The following is a 12,777-nucleotide window of genomic DNA, read 5'->3' on the forward strand; positions in this document are numbered from 1 at the left end:
AAAATAATAAATCTCAGGAAGGAAGTAGTATATCTAACCGCATCAACTAATTGATAAAATCAAGGACAGTAAATGCAAATTATTGCTACAACTAAATCAACTAATGAGAAAAATAAGGGGTTTAATTCCTAGATTGATGGTAATTATGTTACTTTACAAAATTTATATAAAAAATAAATTAATTTAAAATCATGGATGAAAACAGAAAAATTCTATTGAAGACAAATAGGGAAGAAAAAGGAAAAAAACGTGCATAAAAAATTAAAGAAAAAAGAACTAATTGAGTATATTAAGGGAGAAAATTGTGTGAGAATATTAAGGAGAGATTTAAAAAATTAAACAGATTTAAAACATAAGAATACTAAGTTCAACATATAGATTTCGCGCCAAATATGTGACAGCGGTACTTTATAATTCCTTGAAAAACTTTAAAAAGTGAAAAGCTTCCAAAATTTTCTGGAGTTGGAAGTGAAGAAATCTGCCAATGGATTCATTTTGAATACGAAAGATGATCTATGTAAGAAAAGGTAACAAAGGTCTCTACCACATGATGGAAGTGCTTTTTTGTTTTTTGACAGTCATTTCAGAAGGAAACATCTGAATCTTATCGAAAATGATGATAAAATCTAGATTTTTTTTGCATCTTCATGTGATATTTACCAATGTGATGCTTCTGAATATCTGTATGGCAATTATGCCTGCACAAGACTGATTAAAAAAAAAAAAGGTTAGATTTTGCCTGTGTCCATGAGTATTGGAATTAATAGAAAGAAACATGAAGCTTTGTTCTACTGTCCAGTGGTAAATTTTACTGATTTGGGGGTGAAGAGAAAAAAGAGAATTGATTTGGGGTGATTTGGATTTAGTCGGTGTATTAATTAGGAGCGGGGTGGGTCTAAATTGGGTGAGTTTTTGTTTTTTTTTTAAAATGGGGTTCGTTTATATGGTATGATTTTTTTTAAAATGGAAACGACAAAGGGACAAGATTAAGATACGTGTCTCCACATGTCCGTCCGTTAGAAAGAAGTGTATTATAGCATCACTTTTTGGACGGCAGGAGTGTCATTGTATCAATAGTATAACAAAAAAATGTGTTAGTACCATTTCGAAAGTTTGGGAGTATATATATATCCTTTTTCGCCTTTTTTAATTCTTAATACAATAAAAGTATAATTTTTAAAATTTTGGTAACAAATACATATGCAACAACTTATTTTCTCACTGATTTTGTCTCTTTTCTTAATGATTTTTTATTGTAATAAAAATTAAACGTTATAGGATTATCTTTCTTATATGTCTTTATCCATTCAATATGTTATCCAAAAAATAATTTGAAAATAAATTTATAAAAATACCATTCAACTATAAGAATTATATAGTACTAAAATATCAAACAATTATTTGATTTTTTAAAAACATCATATAATTGATATATGATATTTAAAAAGATTGAAAGATAAAATTTTAAAAATTTGAATGGCAGGCCTACAATTTGATATTCAAGTGATTAAAATTCAGGGTTCGCTTCGTGTGAAGGATAAAAAAAAATAGTCTTTGGTTAAAAAAAATAAGTTTGGAATAAAATTTTGATGTCTTGTTTGATTGCCAAATTTGGAATAGCTTATCCCACCATTTATATCATAGTGATGGGATAAGTTATTCCTTATACATGATGGGATAACTTATCCCAACATAGCTAATTTAATGATAATTAGTCCCGAGATAATTTGTTCCCAACCAAACGACCCTTAGTTCTATGCGTAGCATTATCCTAATTGTAGGACTTTTCTTAGTTACATTTTTCTTTAATCTAACGAATAAATTTTATTATATTTTTATTATTCTAACAAGAGGATAATATGGAATGTGTGAGAGTATTTACGACTTTGAATAATTTAAAAATAAATAAATAAAATAATGCTAAAAATTATTTTATCAAATTTAGACGATGACTTAAACTTATAGATTGATTTGTTTTCATAAGGATTCTATTATAACTGCAAATAGGCTAAATGTTAACATTCTCACATCATTTTATAATAAGTTAGACTTTTCAAATTGTCATTAAATTAATATTTACAAGAGCATTTATCAACTGACCGGTACGTATACTAAAATCTTAGAATAATTAGAATATTACATTTATGATTCTTTCTCCTTACGCAGAATATATATGATCCCAGATTCATGGGATTCAGGTAACTCTATTACGCAATCTCTTACATATATAAAACCATTTATATGCATAGAAAAATGTGAGTGAAATTAGTCAACTATCTTTTTCCTAAATTATCTAAGCACAGATGGACGACCTTCTACTCCAATGAAACAATAAAAAGATACATTATAAGCCAAATATGCACAAGGATACGTTAGTGGTTACCATGGATATTCTTCAGAGCTCCACCTCCATAACAGCCACAATTCTCTCACTTGTCTTTTTTGTGTTCATAATTCATCTTCTGACCAAAAAAGTAGATGGAAAAAAGAGATACCATCCGACTGGCGGCAACATTTTCAATCAGCTTATAAACTTCCACAGGTTGCACCATTACATGACTGATCTGGCTGACAAGTACAAGACTTACAGATTGATTAGCCCTTTCAGGACTGATATTTTTACTACTGACCCTGCTAACGTCGAATACATTCTTAAAACAAACTTTGAAAACTATGGCAAGGTACACAATTTTCTTGACATCCCAGATAATCTTTTTTAATGTTGGAATTTGATTCATTATGAAAAGATGTAAAGGAGAGAAACTTCTCAAATAATATTCATAATAATCGTGTCTAATGGAAAATAACAAAATCCACCCCTATATAAGGAAACTAATCCAAAATAGCATGACATTTGAATCGTGGTTTTATGAAAATAATAAATAGTAAAATCAAACTAGAAAAACATATAAAAATACCAGAATTCTTCCCAAAACTACCTAACAAAAATAAAGAAATAAGAGACAAATTTGGCACCAAAATACACTCCTGTTAAATAGGAAAAAGTGTCAATTGCTTGAGCCAAAAACAAGTCTTTCATGGGCGTGCATTCAGGGCAAACTTTTCAGCTCCTATCTTTGGCCTTCATCTTGGACCCCATGTAGCTCCAATCTTAATTCTATTGGAACATAAAATATGTGTAGCACCTATTCCACTCATCGTCGCAATTCATGTGCTCTTCTTCCAAGATAAGACACCTCTTCCCAATAAGCATTTTCTTGATTTTTCATTAAAATCAATCAATCTTTAACATAGGTATGCCACCATGGATGCTGTCATCCATTTCCTAAAGAAATGATGAACAGGTATTCAGTTTGACTCTTTGTACTTGGATTTACTATACTTGAGCGGAGGGTCTTTCGGAAAATAGTCTCTCTATCTCCACGAAGTAATGATAAGGTGCGCGTACACTCTATCTTTCTCAAACCCACTTGTGGGATTCCACAGAGTGTGTTGTTGTAAAATTTCTTATTTCATGTTGTTGACAGATTTAACAGCAGGGCTGTAGTTGTCTGATAAAAAAGTTCATAAATCTACATATTTTGGTGATTAGATGTTATAGTAGCACCAAATCTTGGGTATATTTAAGGCATTCAAGCATCTATGCCCTCCAACTTTGGGTGTGCACAAGTAGGCACTTAAACATGTATAAAATTGAATAAATATACACATGTGTCCTACGTAGCATAATACACGTAGGACACAAAATTGTCACGTAGGACGAATGTGTCTATTTATTTAAGTTTTAGATAGTTAAAGTGCCTACTTGTGCACTATTAAAGTTAGAGATCATAATTTCCAGCTGAAGCAAGTTAAGGATTATATTTATATATTATGCCTAAATTCAAAGTATGTGGAGTTAAGAAATTGGAGCAAGGTCAAAGTATCTAGTTGTTATTCATTGAGGCTCCTCTTCTCTTTTTTTTTCTTTTTTTTCTTTTTTTTTTTTTGGGGGGGGGGGGTGTTTGGGGATGAGATGTGGGTGAATTGAATCTTATTTCCGGCATCTGACTGAATTCCTGTCAGTCTATCAGTAAATTACTTGCCTCAACTCACACAATAGATGTAACAAAATGGTATAACTATTTTCGGATTGCCAACCTTGAGTTTAACGAATAATCTGTAGGGATGGTGTAATTACAACATCCTAAAAGACCTGTTAGGGGATGGGATTTTCACAATTGATGGTGATAAGTGGCGGGAGCAGAGGAAGTTGTCGAGCCACGAGTTCTCCGCAAGGGTCTTGAGGGATTTTAGCAGTGTAGTATTCAGAAAAAATGCAGCCAAGTTTGCCCATATATTGTCTGAAGCTGTCAAATCCAACAAGATAATAGACATTCAAGTAAGTCCACAAATCGACTTCACATAATGGTGTCTTGTTTATTCTTACCAGACGAGTAATCCTAGTTTTATCAATGTAGGATCTGTTCATGAGAGCAACTCTAGATTCTATATTCAGAGTTGCCTTCGGAGTTGAGCTAGACAGCATGTGTGGTTCAAATGATGAAGGCAAAAAATTTATCAATGCATTTGACGATGCAAGTGCAATGACACTTTGGAGATATTTTGATGTCTTGTGGAAGATTAAAAGATTTCTCAATATCGGATCAGAAGCCAAGTTAAAAGAAAATATAATAATTGTTGATGCATTTGTTTATAAACTGATCCATAGAAAAACTGAGCAGATGAGTACTCCAGAAGCTGATTTATCTGTAAGTGAATCGCCTTATAGCTACTACTTTTATTAATGCAGATAGATGCTTGAACATAATAATCTTTTGCCAGTTGCAGTGGAAGAAAGAAGACATTTTGTCAAGGTTCCTGCAAATAACTGGTGCAGATCCAAAGTATTTGCGTGATATAATATTGAACTTCATATTAGCAGGCAAAGATACAACAGCAACCACCCTTTCTTGGTTCATATATGTGCTATGCAAATACCCTCATGTACAGGAAAAAGTAGCACAGGAGATTAAAGAAGCAACAAATGAGAAAGAAGATGCAACAGATATAACGGATTTTGCTGCCAATGTGAGTGAAGATGTCCTTGAAAAGATGCAATATCTTCATGCAGCACTCACAGAGACTCTTAGGCTCTATCCTGCACTTCCAATGGTAATAAAGAACTTCTTTTATTATACATCAGCGGCCAAGTAGATGTATGCTTTGAAGTTGTTATTTTTGTTTTTCTTCTTACTGCAGAATGGAAAAATATGCTTTTCGGATGACACCTTACCAGATGGATTCAATGTGAACAAAGGGGACATAGTGGCTTATCAATCATATGCAATGGGAAGAATGAAATTTATATGGGGTGATGATGCAGAAGAATATAAACCAGAGAGATGGCTTGACGGGAATGGTATCTTCAGGCCAGAGAACCCCTTCAAATTTACAGCTTTCCAGGTTGGTCAAAGCTCGTTATTAGCTTTAATTATCATTTGTTAGAGCCTTGAACGCGAGGCTGTACATAATTTGTCTAGTGCCTGTATACTGTCACATTATAACTAGCTAAGCCCATTGTTTTGTTGATAAAACAGGCTGGCCCAAGGATCTGCTTGGGGAAGGAGTTTGCCTATAGGCAAATGAAGATATTCTCTGCTTTGTTGTTACGCTACTTCGTTTTCAGGTTGAGTGATGACAAGAAGACTGTCAACTACAGGATAATGATTAATCTTCAGATCGATGGGGGATTGGATGTTCGTGTCTTTCACAGATAGTGAAATTAGAAAGAGTTTACATTAATATGTATAGTGTATATTAGTATCGGTCCAATTCTGGCCGAATGTTGTTTATGACATCAATATCCAAAATAAGCCTATCGAATAACATTAACCTGACATGGAAATAAGGTTTGCTATATATGGAATGTGTCATGGTTACCGCATTCACATTTTCCTTGTTTAACCTTCCTCCCCCTATATTTTCATGCCATGCAAGTTTATGATTTTCAGTGGAATAACCATTACTACCTCAGGAGAAAGTGGTAGTAGAATTTCAGATCTGTTCTCTAGCTTCAAAGACCGGAACACAGACAGAAGTTGCTAATAACATTTTCTCTCTTCCTTTCTGTTTCATAATGTATCATATTGTATTGTATTGTATTGTGTTGTACTAAATTATACTATATGGTTTTAAGAAATGCAATAGTTGGACAAATTAAATTCTTTTCCGTCGTTACATAATGTCACACTGAAGGTAAACTCAGAGAATGAAGAAGAAGCAATGAAGATGACAGCTAAGCTAATTTGAGAGGACTTTCATTGATTCAACTAAAACAACATGTGATTACAATGAATAGAGGTGCTATTTATAGCCTTCACTCTTAGTTAGTTACAAACAAACTAACTTCTTGAAAGTTGTTACAACTAACTTTGTGTGAAAGACTAATCTACCCTTAACTACATTTTAACAACTTAACTACCTCCAACTACACCTTCATATCACAACACTCCCCTTCAAACTAGGTGGTGCAAAAATATTCAAAACTCCTAGTTTGGACAGAAGATATTCATGCTGTGACTTTTTCAACCCTTTTGTTAAAATGTCAGTTGGTTGTTCTGCAGTAGGAAGGCAGTTTACTTTGATTTAACTTTGTTGTAGTTTTTCCCTTATGAAGTGATAATCAATTTCTATGTGTTTAGTCCTCTCATGATATACCGGATTTGCTGCAATCTGGATGGAAGCCTTGCTATCACCGTAAACCTAAAACGGTACTTGTACTTCCGCATCCACTTCTTTTAGCATTCCCAGCAGCCACACCAATTCAAATACTGTAGAGGCAAGACTCTTATATTCAGCCTATGCTGAACTCCTTGAAGCAGTGGTCTGTTTCTTTGCATTCCAAGACACTATATAGAACCTCCAACCTTTATCATGTATCTTGTTACAGATCTTCTTGTAAGTGGGCAGGAAGCCCAGTCAGCATCATAGAAGGCACTAACCTCTCTATCTGAAGAGATTGATAGTAATAGTCCTTGTCTAGGTTGTCTTTTCAAGTATCTAACTACTCTCAATGCAGCATCCAGGTGAGACTTCTTAGGTTGTTGTAAGAATTGACTCAATATTTGAGTACTAAAGGAGATATTTGGTCTTGTCATGTTAAGATATAATAACTTCCCTATCAACCTTTGATACATTGTCCGATCTATCAGTGGGTCATATGTGATGTCTTTTGTTTTGTTCACATGCTCATCATACTGTTTAGATGTCAGTTTGACATTAGTGTCAATTGGAGTTCTTATAGGCTTAGCTGCTCCCATTCCAACTTCAGCTATGAGTTCCATAGCATACTCTCTTTGATGCATTAATATGCCCTCTGATCTAGTAAACTTAATCCCCAGAAAGTACTTTAAGTCACCTAAGTATTTCATTTTAAATGCTTGTTGTAGAGCTTTCTTTGTCTCTTCTATCAGTTTCAAGCTGCTGCCAGTCACTAGCATGTCATCTACATATACAAGTATAATAATTATGCCTTTATCTGATTTGTTGATGAATAGATAGTAATCATATTGTCTTTGTCTAAACTTGAGTTTGACGAGGGCTTCAGTGAGCTTATGGTTCCACTGCCTTGGTGCCTGTTTAAGTCCATATAAAGAATTTGTCAGTCTACACACTTTCTCCCCTTGACTGACAAAACCTTGTGGAAGTCGCATATAGATTTCATCCTCTAAATCACCCTGCAGAAATGCATTAAACACATTCATTTGATGAATATGCCAGTTTATAGAAGCTGCAAGTGCAACTACATCTCTCAGTGTAACCATTTTAACAACTGGTGAGAATGTTTCATTGTAATCTATACCTTCTTGTTGACTGTAGCCTTTAGCAACCAACCTTGCTTTGAATCTTTCTATTTCCCCTATGGACTTGTATTTAACTTTATAGATCCATCTACATCCAATAGGCTTCTTTCCTTGTGGTAACTCAATGATCTCCCAAGTTTTGTTGCTTTCAAGGGCTTGGATTTTAGCTTGCACAGCATCCACCCATCTCTTTTTCTTTACTGATTCTGTATAAGTAGCAGGTTCCTTAATAATAGAAGTGGCTGCAATATAACATTGATAAGTAGGGGATAGATGATCATAGCTCATGTAGTTTGCCATTAGATATTGAATTTCCTTGTGAATGTTTAGAGAAACAAAATCTTTCAACTAAGTGGGAGTTTGTTTGGGCCTTGTAGACCTTCTAATAACAATTGAAGTAGGCTCATCTTGAGTGTCAGGAACTAGTTTATCTATTAAAGTACCATACTCAGAGTATTTGGTAAGAGTGCATCTGAAATTCAGTCATTCTCCGATTGTCCTCCATTAGTCTCAGATGTTGTATCTACTGAAATATTTGGATCCTCAGTACACTTTGTAACCTTAGAGGTTGGTTGAGGAAAGTCTTGAAACATTACCTCTAACCCTTGCAATGTGTCTATAAACATAGGTTGTGTTTAAGATGCATGTAGCTGAGAGAAAGAGAACAGGTCCTCTCTAAAAATAACATTCCTGCTAATAAAGAAAGACCTATAAGTCAAGTCAAACAACACATATCCCTTTTGTACCTCAGAATACCCCATATGAACTACTGGTCTTGATTTAGACATCATTTTATTGTGCTCAGTAAGATTTTTGGCAAAGCACAAACATTCAATAGTCCTTAAATGTGCTAATCTTGGTTTGGAACCATAGAGTCTCTCATAAGGAGTTTGATAGTTAATAACTCTTCTAGGCAACCTATTAATAAGATATGTTGCAGTTAACACATAATGTCCCCAAAACCTCAAAGGTATTTGTGCCTAATATCTCAGAGCTTTTATCATTTCAAGCAGGTGCCTATGCTTCCTTTCAGCTACCCCATTTTGTTGAGGAGTATATAGACAAGACCTTTGGTGAATAATCCCTAGTTACTTAAACATATAATCACAAACTGAATTAACAAATTTAGTTCCATTATCAGATCTTATTACTTTGATAAGTTTCCCAAATCGATTTTTAACATATTAAATGAACATGTTCAGAGAAACACATGCATGAGATTTTTGCTTAAGCAGAAACAACCAAGTCATCCTTGAAAAATCATCTACGATTGTAAGAAAATACTTGTTCTCATCAACAGTAGGTGTATTATAAGGACCCCACAAATCAACATGAACTAGATCAAAGCACTCACAGCTTTTAATAGTGCTAGAAGAAAACTGAAGTCTAGTTTGTTTAGCATAGGGACATACTAGACACTTTGCACATACTGTGCTTGTTTATATCAAATAGCCTACCAAGGATTACATAAGACACATGACTCAATCTTTGATACCATCATTATATATCTTGTTCTTGAGTATTGGAGTGAACTTTATCAACAACCAGTGCAACCTCTTTTTCAGTATTATCAGCTTTCTAAAATAGTCTGCTCCACAAATACATGCCTCCTTCTTTTTTACCAACTTCCTTCACCTTCCCACTGAAGAGCTCTTGAAACACAAAAAAACCAGGGAAGAAGGAGACTGAGAAGCCTAGTTCCTTTGGAATTTTACTCACAGACATCAGATTGTGTTTAAACTCAAGTATGTGGAATACATTTTTAATAACACTTCCAGGTGATAAACTACAAGAACCAATATGAGTAACCTGAGTGATATCACCATTTGGCAAGCCTACATCCTTAGGAATGTTCAGTTTTGTGATTGAGCCTTTAGTCAGCATATCTAGTCTAGACACCATATGATTTTTTGCACCAGTATCTATAATCCAAACCCCACAATTTTCAGATACAAGTAAAGCCTTACTTGCAGTGTTTGCAGCAGTGATAGACTTTTGTTACATCTCGCACTTTTGCGCATTCGAAAAGAAAAAAAAATTGACTTGCAAGGGAAGAGGTTATGCTTTATTTTATTTAATACCGGTATAATGTTCAAAAACAATTGAGGTGGAAGTACGGAGGAAGGCCGAGGGAAAATTTATGTAAAATTTTGAAAATTAGTTTTGGGAATTACAAAGTAAGATTCATAAGTTTGGGCTAAAAAAAATAATAATGATAGAAGAATTGAGGTCCAACACAAGAAATGACCCAAGTTTTGGAAATTAGTTCATTAACTAAGAACGCCCATTACCCATATACTATCTATATAGATATATCCTCTAGTTTGCTAGAAACTTCAAGAAGTAGAGAAGTCAAAAGATGACGTAGTAGTCATCTTGTTTCAATTCCTAGAACTTTCAAGAAAGTTGGAGAAAGAAAAAAGGGAAAAAAAATAAAAGAGGAAAATCAGCATAGCTAGGGATTTTATCCCTTGAAATCTTGTTCCAAAAATTACCTCTTCTAGTATTTCAAGCAAGTTGAAGGCTCTAATCAACATAGAGGGATTGTTGGGACAAGAAGACTATTCATTCTTGCAAGGCACAATTCTAGCCAAGTTGAAGAACTAAGTGGAAAAGGTAAGGATTCAATCTTCTTTATATGTTATGGATGGTTGGTATATGTTGTATGGATGAAGTATATGAAAATAAGTGTGTTGGTGTTGGCCGTGTATGTGTGATGTTGTGTAGAGAGAATGGATTAATTTTATGTAGTATGTGGTTGTTGTTGTAAGGTATAGAAATGGATGAAAAATTCATGAAAATATGCATGTAGTTGTTGTTATGGATTCTATGTTGCTAATAAAAGCTTAAGGATCCTTATAAAGTTGTAGTAGTTGGAGACTTGTTTTAGAAGTTTGTAAAGTTAATATGATGTTCTTGCATATATGGAAGCTAATGTTGTTAGTATGATGTGGTTAGTGTGTAAATTATTGAGTTGTCGTAATTGAATTTGAAAGAAGGGATTAGATTGTTATTTTTCTTATGGGAGTTGGAAGGTCTTGGAGGAAGTAGTATATTGATTTGGTATTGTTGTTGGTAATTTGACCGAGTTGAATTCTCGGATTGTTGTTGATAAAATTGGCCGAGTTAGATTCTCGGGAATGGTGTATTTACACGGGAAGTGCTGTCGAAATTTTGGTAGACAAAATATTACTTTAGGATGAGGTTCTTGGATATCTATAGCTAATGTTTGCATTCGTTAACCTTGTTATAGATTTTAGGAAGGCCAAGAGTTAAGTGGGATTGACTAAGGAAGCGGACAAGGTATGTAAGGTTTACCCTTCTTTCTCTTGGCATGTTTTGACATAAGTATATAGAGCTACTCTTTCTTTTGGCATGGGTTTTATGAAACAAGTATATGTCATTTTATACAATTTCAAGGAAGTCCTATTCGTAGAGCTACTAGGATGGCCAATTTTCTTGAGTTTCCAAAGGATATTTTCTTGTGCTTAGATACGTGTATATGATTTCAAAAGTTTTATTTTGATATAATCCATGGTAATTTTCGAAAGGTACTTGACATGACTCTTATCTTGATTTTTGAATCATAGCTCATTTCGATTATTCTACGAGTCTTGAAAATTGGTCCTATGTACATATGTATACGATTTGGCGCCTTATGAGATTGTGACCTTATTCTATGTTCGCTTAATATTATCCTTCGTTGATAGTCTCATCTTATAGTAATTGTTCCTTCAAGGCGAGACAAAGCGACCATGGTTAGGCTATAATACAATCGGAGGTTACCGACCTTCCGTCACTCCGATAGATACATGACTTTCGTTGGGCTCTCCTGCATGCTGTCTATATATTTATGTATATGGATATAGGGGATATAGAGAAGGTTCATATGTTGCGCTATAGACGCATTGCCACCTGGTCAGTTGGCGTAATTTTCATCCCGAATGCGGGATGCCCGGACGCGGGACATATGTGGGCGATATGACATGTTCTATTTTCTATGTATATGAAAAAGAAATGTTTTTAAAGAAGAGACAAGCATGCATGGCATCCGTCCTAAAAGGCACTCATATGTACAGGTTACTCTCTCATCTCACTATATATTCTATGATTCTATGATATGGTTGTTCATACCTGTAATGACACTCAAGGTCATTTTTTTGGAATTTTTGTAAAATGACCATTTTACCCATCCCTTTAGATGCCCCGAGTCATTTCTAATTGTTACCGAATGTTGATTTTTAGAAAATCCTATGAAAAGTTAAGTCTTTGAAAATTTTGAGTTTCATAAGCTTTAAGTGTTAAAAAGTGGTATTTGGGGTCAATTGGAGCTACGAGTCTCAGAATGGAATTCCGTCGATTCCAGCAGCTCCGAAATGTCGAAATAGGCTTAGGAGACTTTACGGAATCAGTTTTGGAGCTGTAACGAAGATTTGAGGCCTTGAGTTGAGAATTTGAGGAACTTTAAGCCAAGGTTTGACTTTGGTCAACTTTTGGAGTTCCGATACTCGGAATAGAATTCTGACAACTCCGTTGGATTCAGGATATGGTTTTTGGTCTAGAAGAAGTGTTGTTTGAATTTTTAGAGGTCCCGAGTCCATTTTGGTATTTTAAAGGCCTAAGTTAGTTTAGTTGCGACTTTTCGAGTTTTGGGTCAACGAGATCTCGAATTCAAATTATGATGGTTCCATCAGCTCCGGAATGACCAAATTAGGCTAGTAACACTGTTGGAATGACTATCGAGGCAATTGATACGAGTTTGGGGCCATTTGGCGCTTTTGACTTTGAAACTTAGCCTATAGTTGACTTTGGTCAACATTCTTGGAAAACGCGCTCGAATAAAAATTCTGACAGCGCGGTTAGTTCTGGAATGTCAATTTTGGTCAGGAATGACCTTTCGTTCGTTTCCCGAGGCTCCCGAGCTAATATCGAGACCCGTTGTGGAAAATGACTCTTGGGCGTGGGACCCACT

General features: G+C 34.6%; 1 protein-coding gene across 1 annotated transcript; it reads left to right on the forward strand.

Annotated features, from left to right (window-relative positions):
* The first annotated feature begins 2,384 nt into the window (after window positions 1-2,384).
* Window positions 2,385-6,086, forward strand: LOC129884044 (cytochrome P450 704C1-like). The gene is made up of 7 exons (XM_055958419.1): window positions 2,385-2,681; window positions 3,322-3,399; window positions 4,127-4,342; window positions 4,422-4,712; window positions 4,792-5,115; window positions 5,203-5,406; window positions 5,541-6,086. Exons 1-7 carry the CDS (start codon window positions 2,385-2,387, stop codon window positions 5,718-5,720), a joined length of 1,590 nt encoding a protein of 529 aa, XP_055814394.1. The 3' UTR covers window positions 5,721-6,086.
* Window positions 6,087-12,777: the final 6,691 nt, after the last annotated feature.

This window comes from Solanum dulcamara, chromosome 4 (genome assembly GCF_947179165.1).
Source record: "Solanum dulcamara chromosome 4, daSolDulc1.2, whole genome shotgun sequence".
In the NCBI taxonomy this organism is placed as follows: domain Eukaryota; kingdom Viridiplantae; phylum Streptophyta; class Magnoliopsida; order Solanales; family Solanaceae; genus Solanum; species Solanum dulcamara.

Bases quoted from the DNA above. Each gene is read 5' to 3' on its own strand.
- LOC129884044 (XM_055958419.1), top strand. From the start codon at position 2,385: ATGGATATTCTTCAGAGCTCCACCTCCATAACAGCCACAATTCTCTCA. The intron at 4,343-4,421 runs GTAAGTCCACAA...TTATCAATGTAG, and splicing joins ACAAGATAATAGACATTCAA to GATCTGTTCATGAGAGCAAC. The intron at 5,116-5,202 runs GTAATAAAGAAC...TTCTTACTGCAG, and splicing joins TCTATCCTGCACTTCCAATG to AATGGAAAAATATGCTTTTC.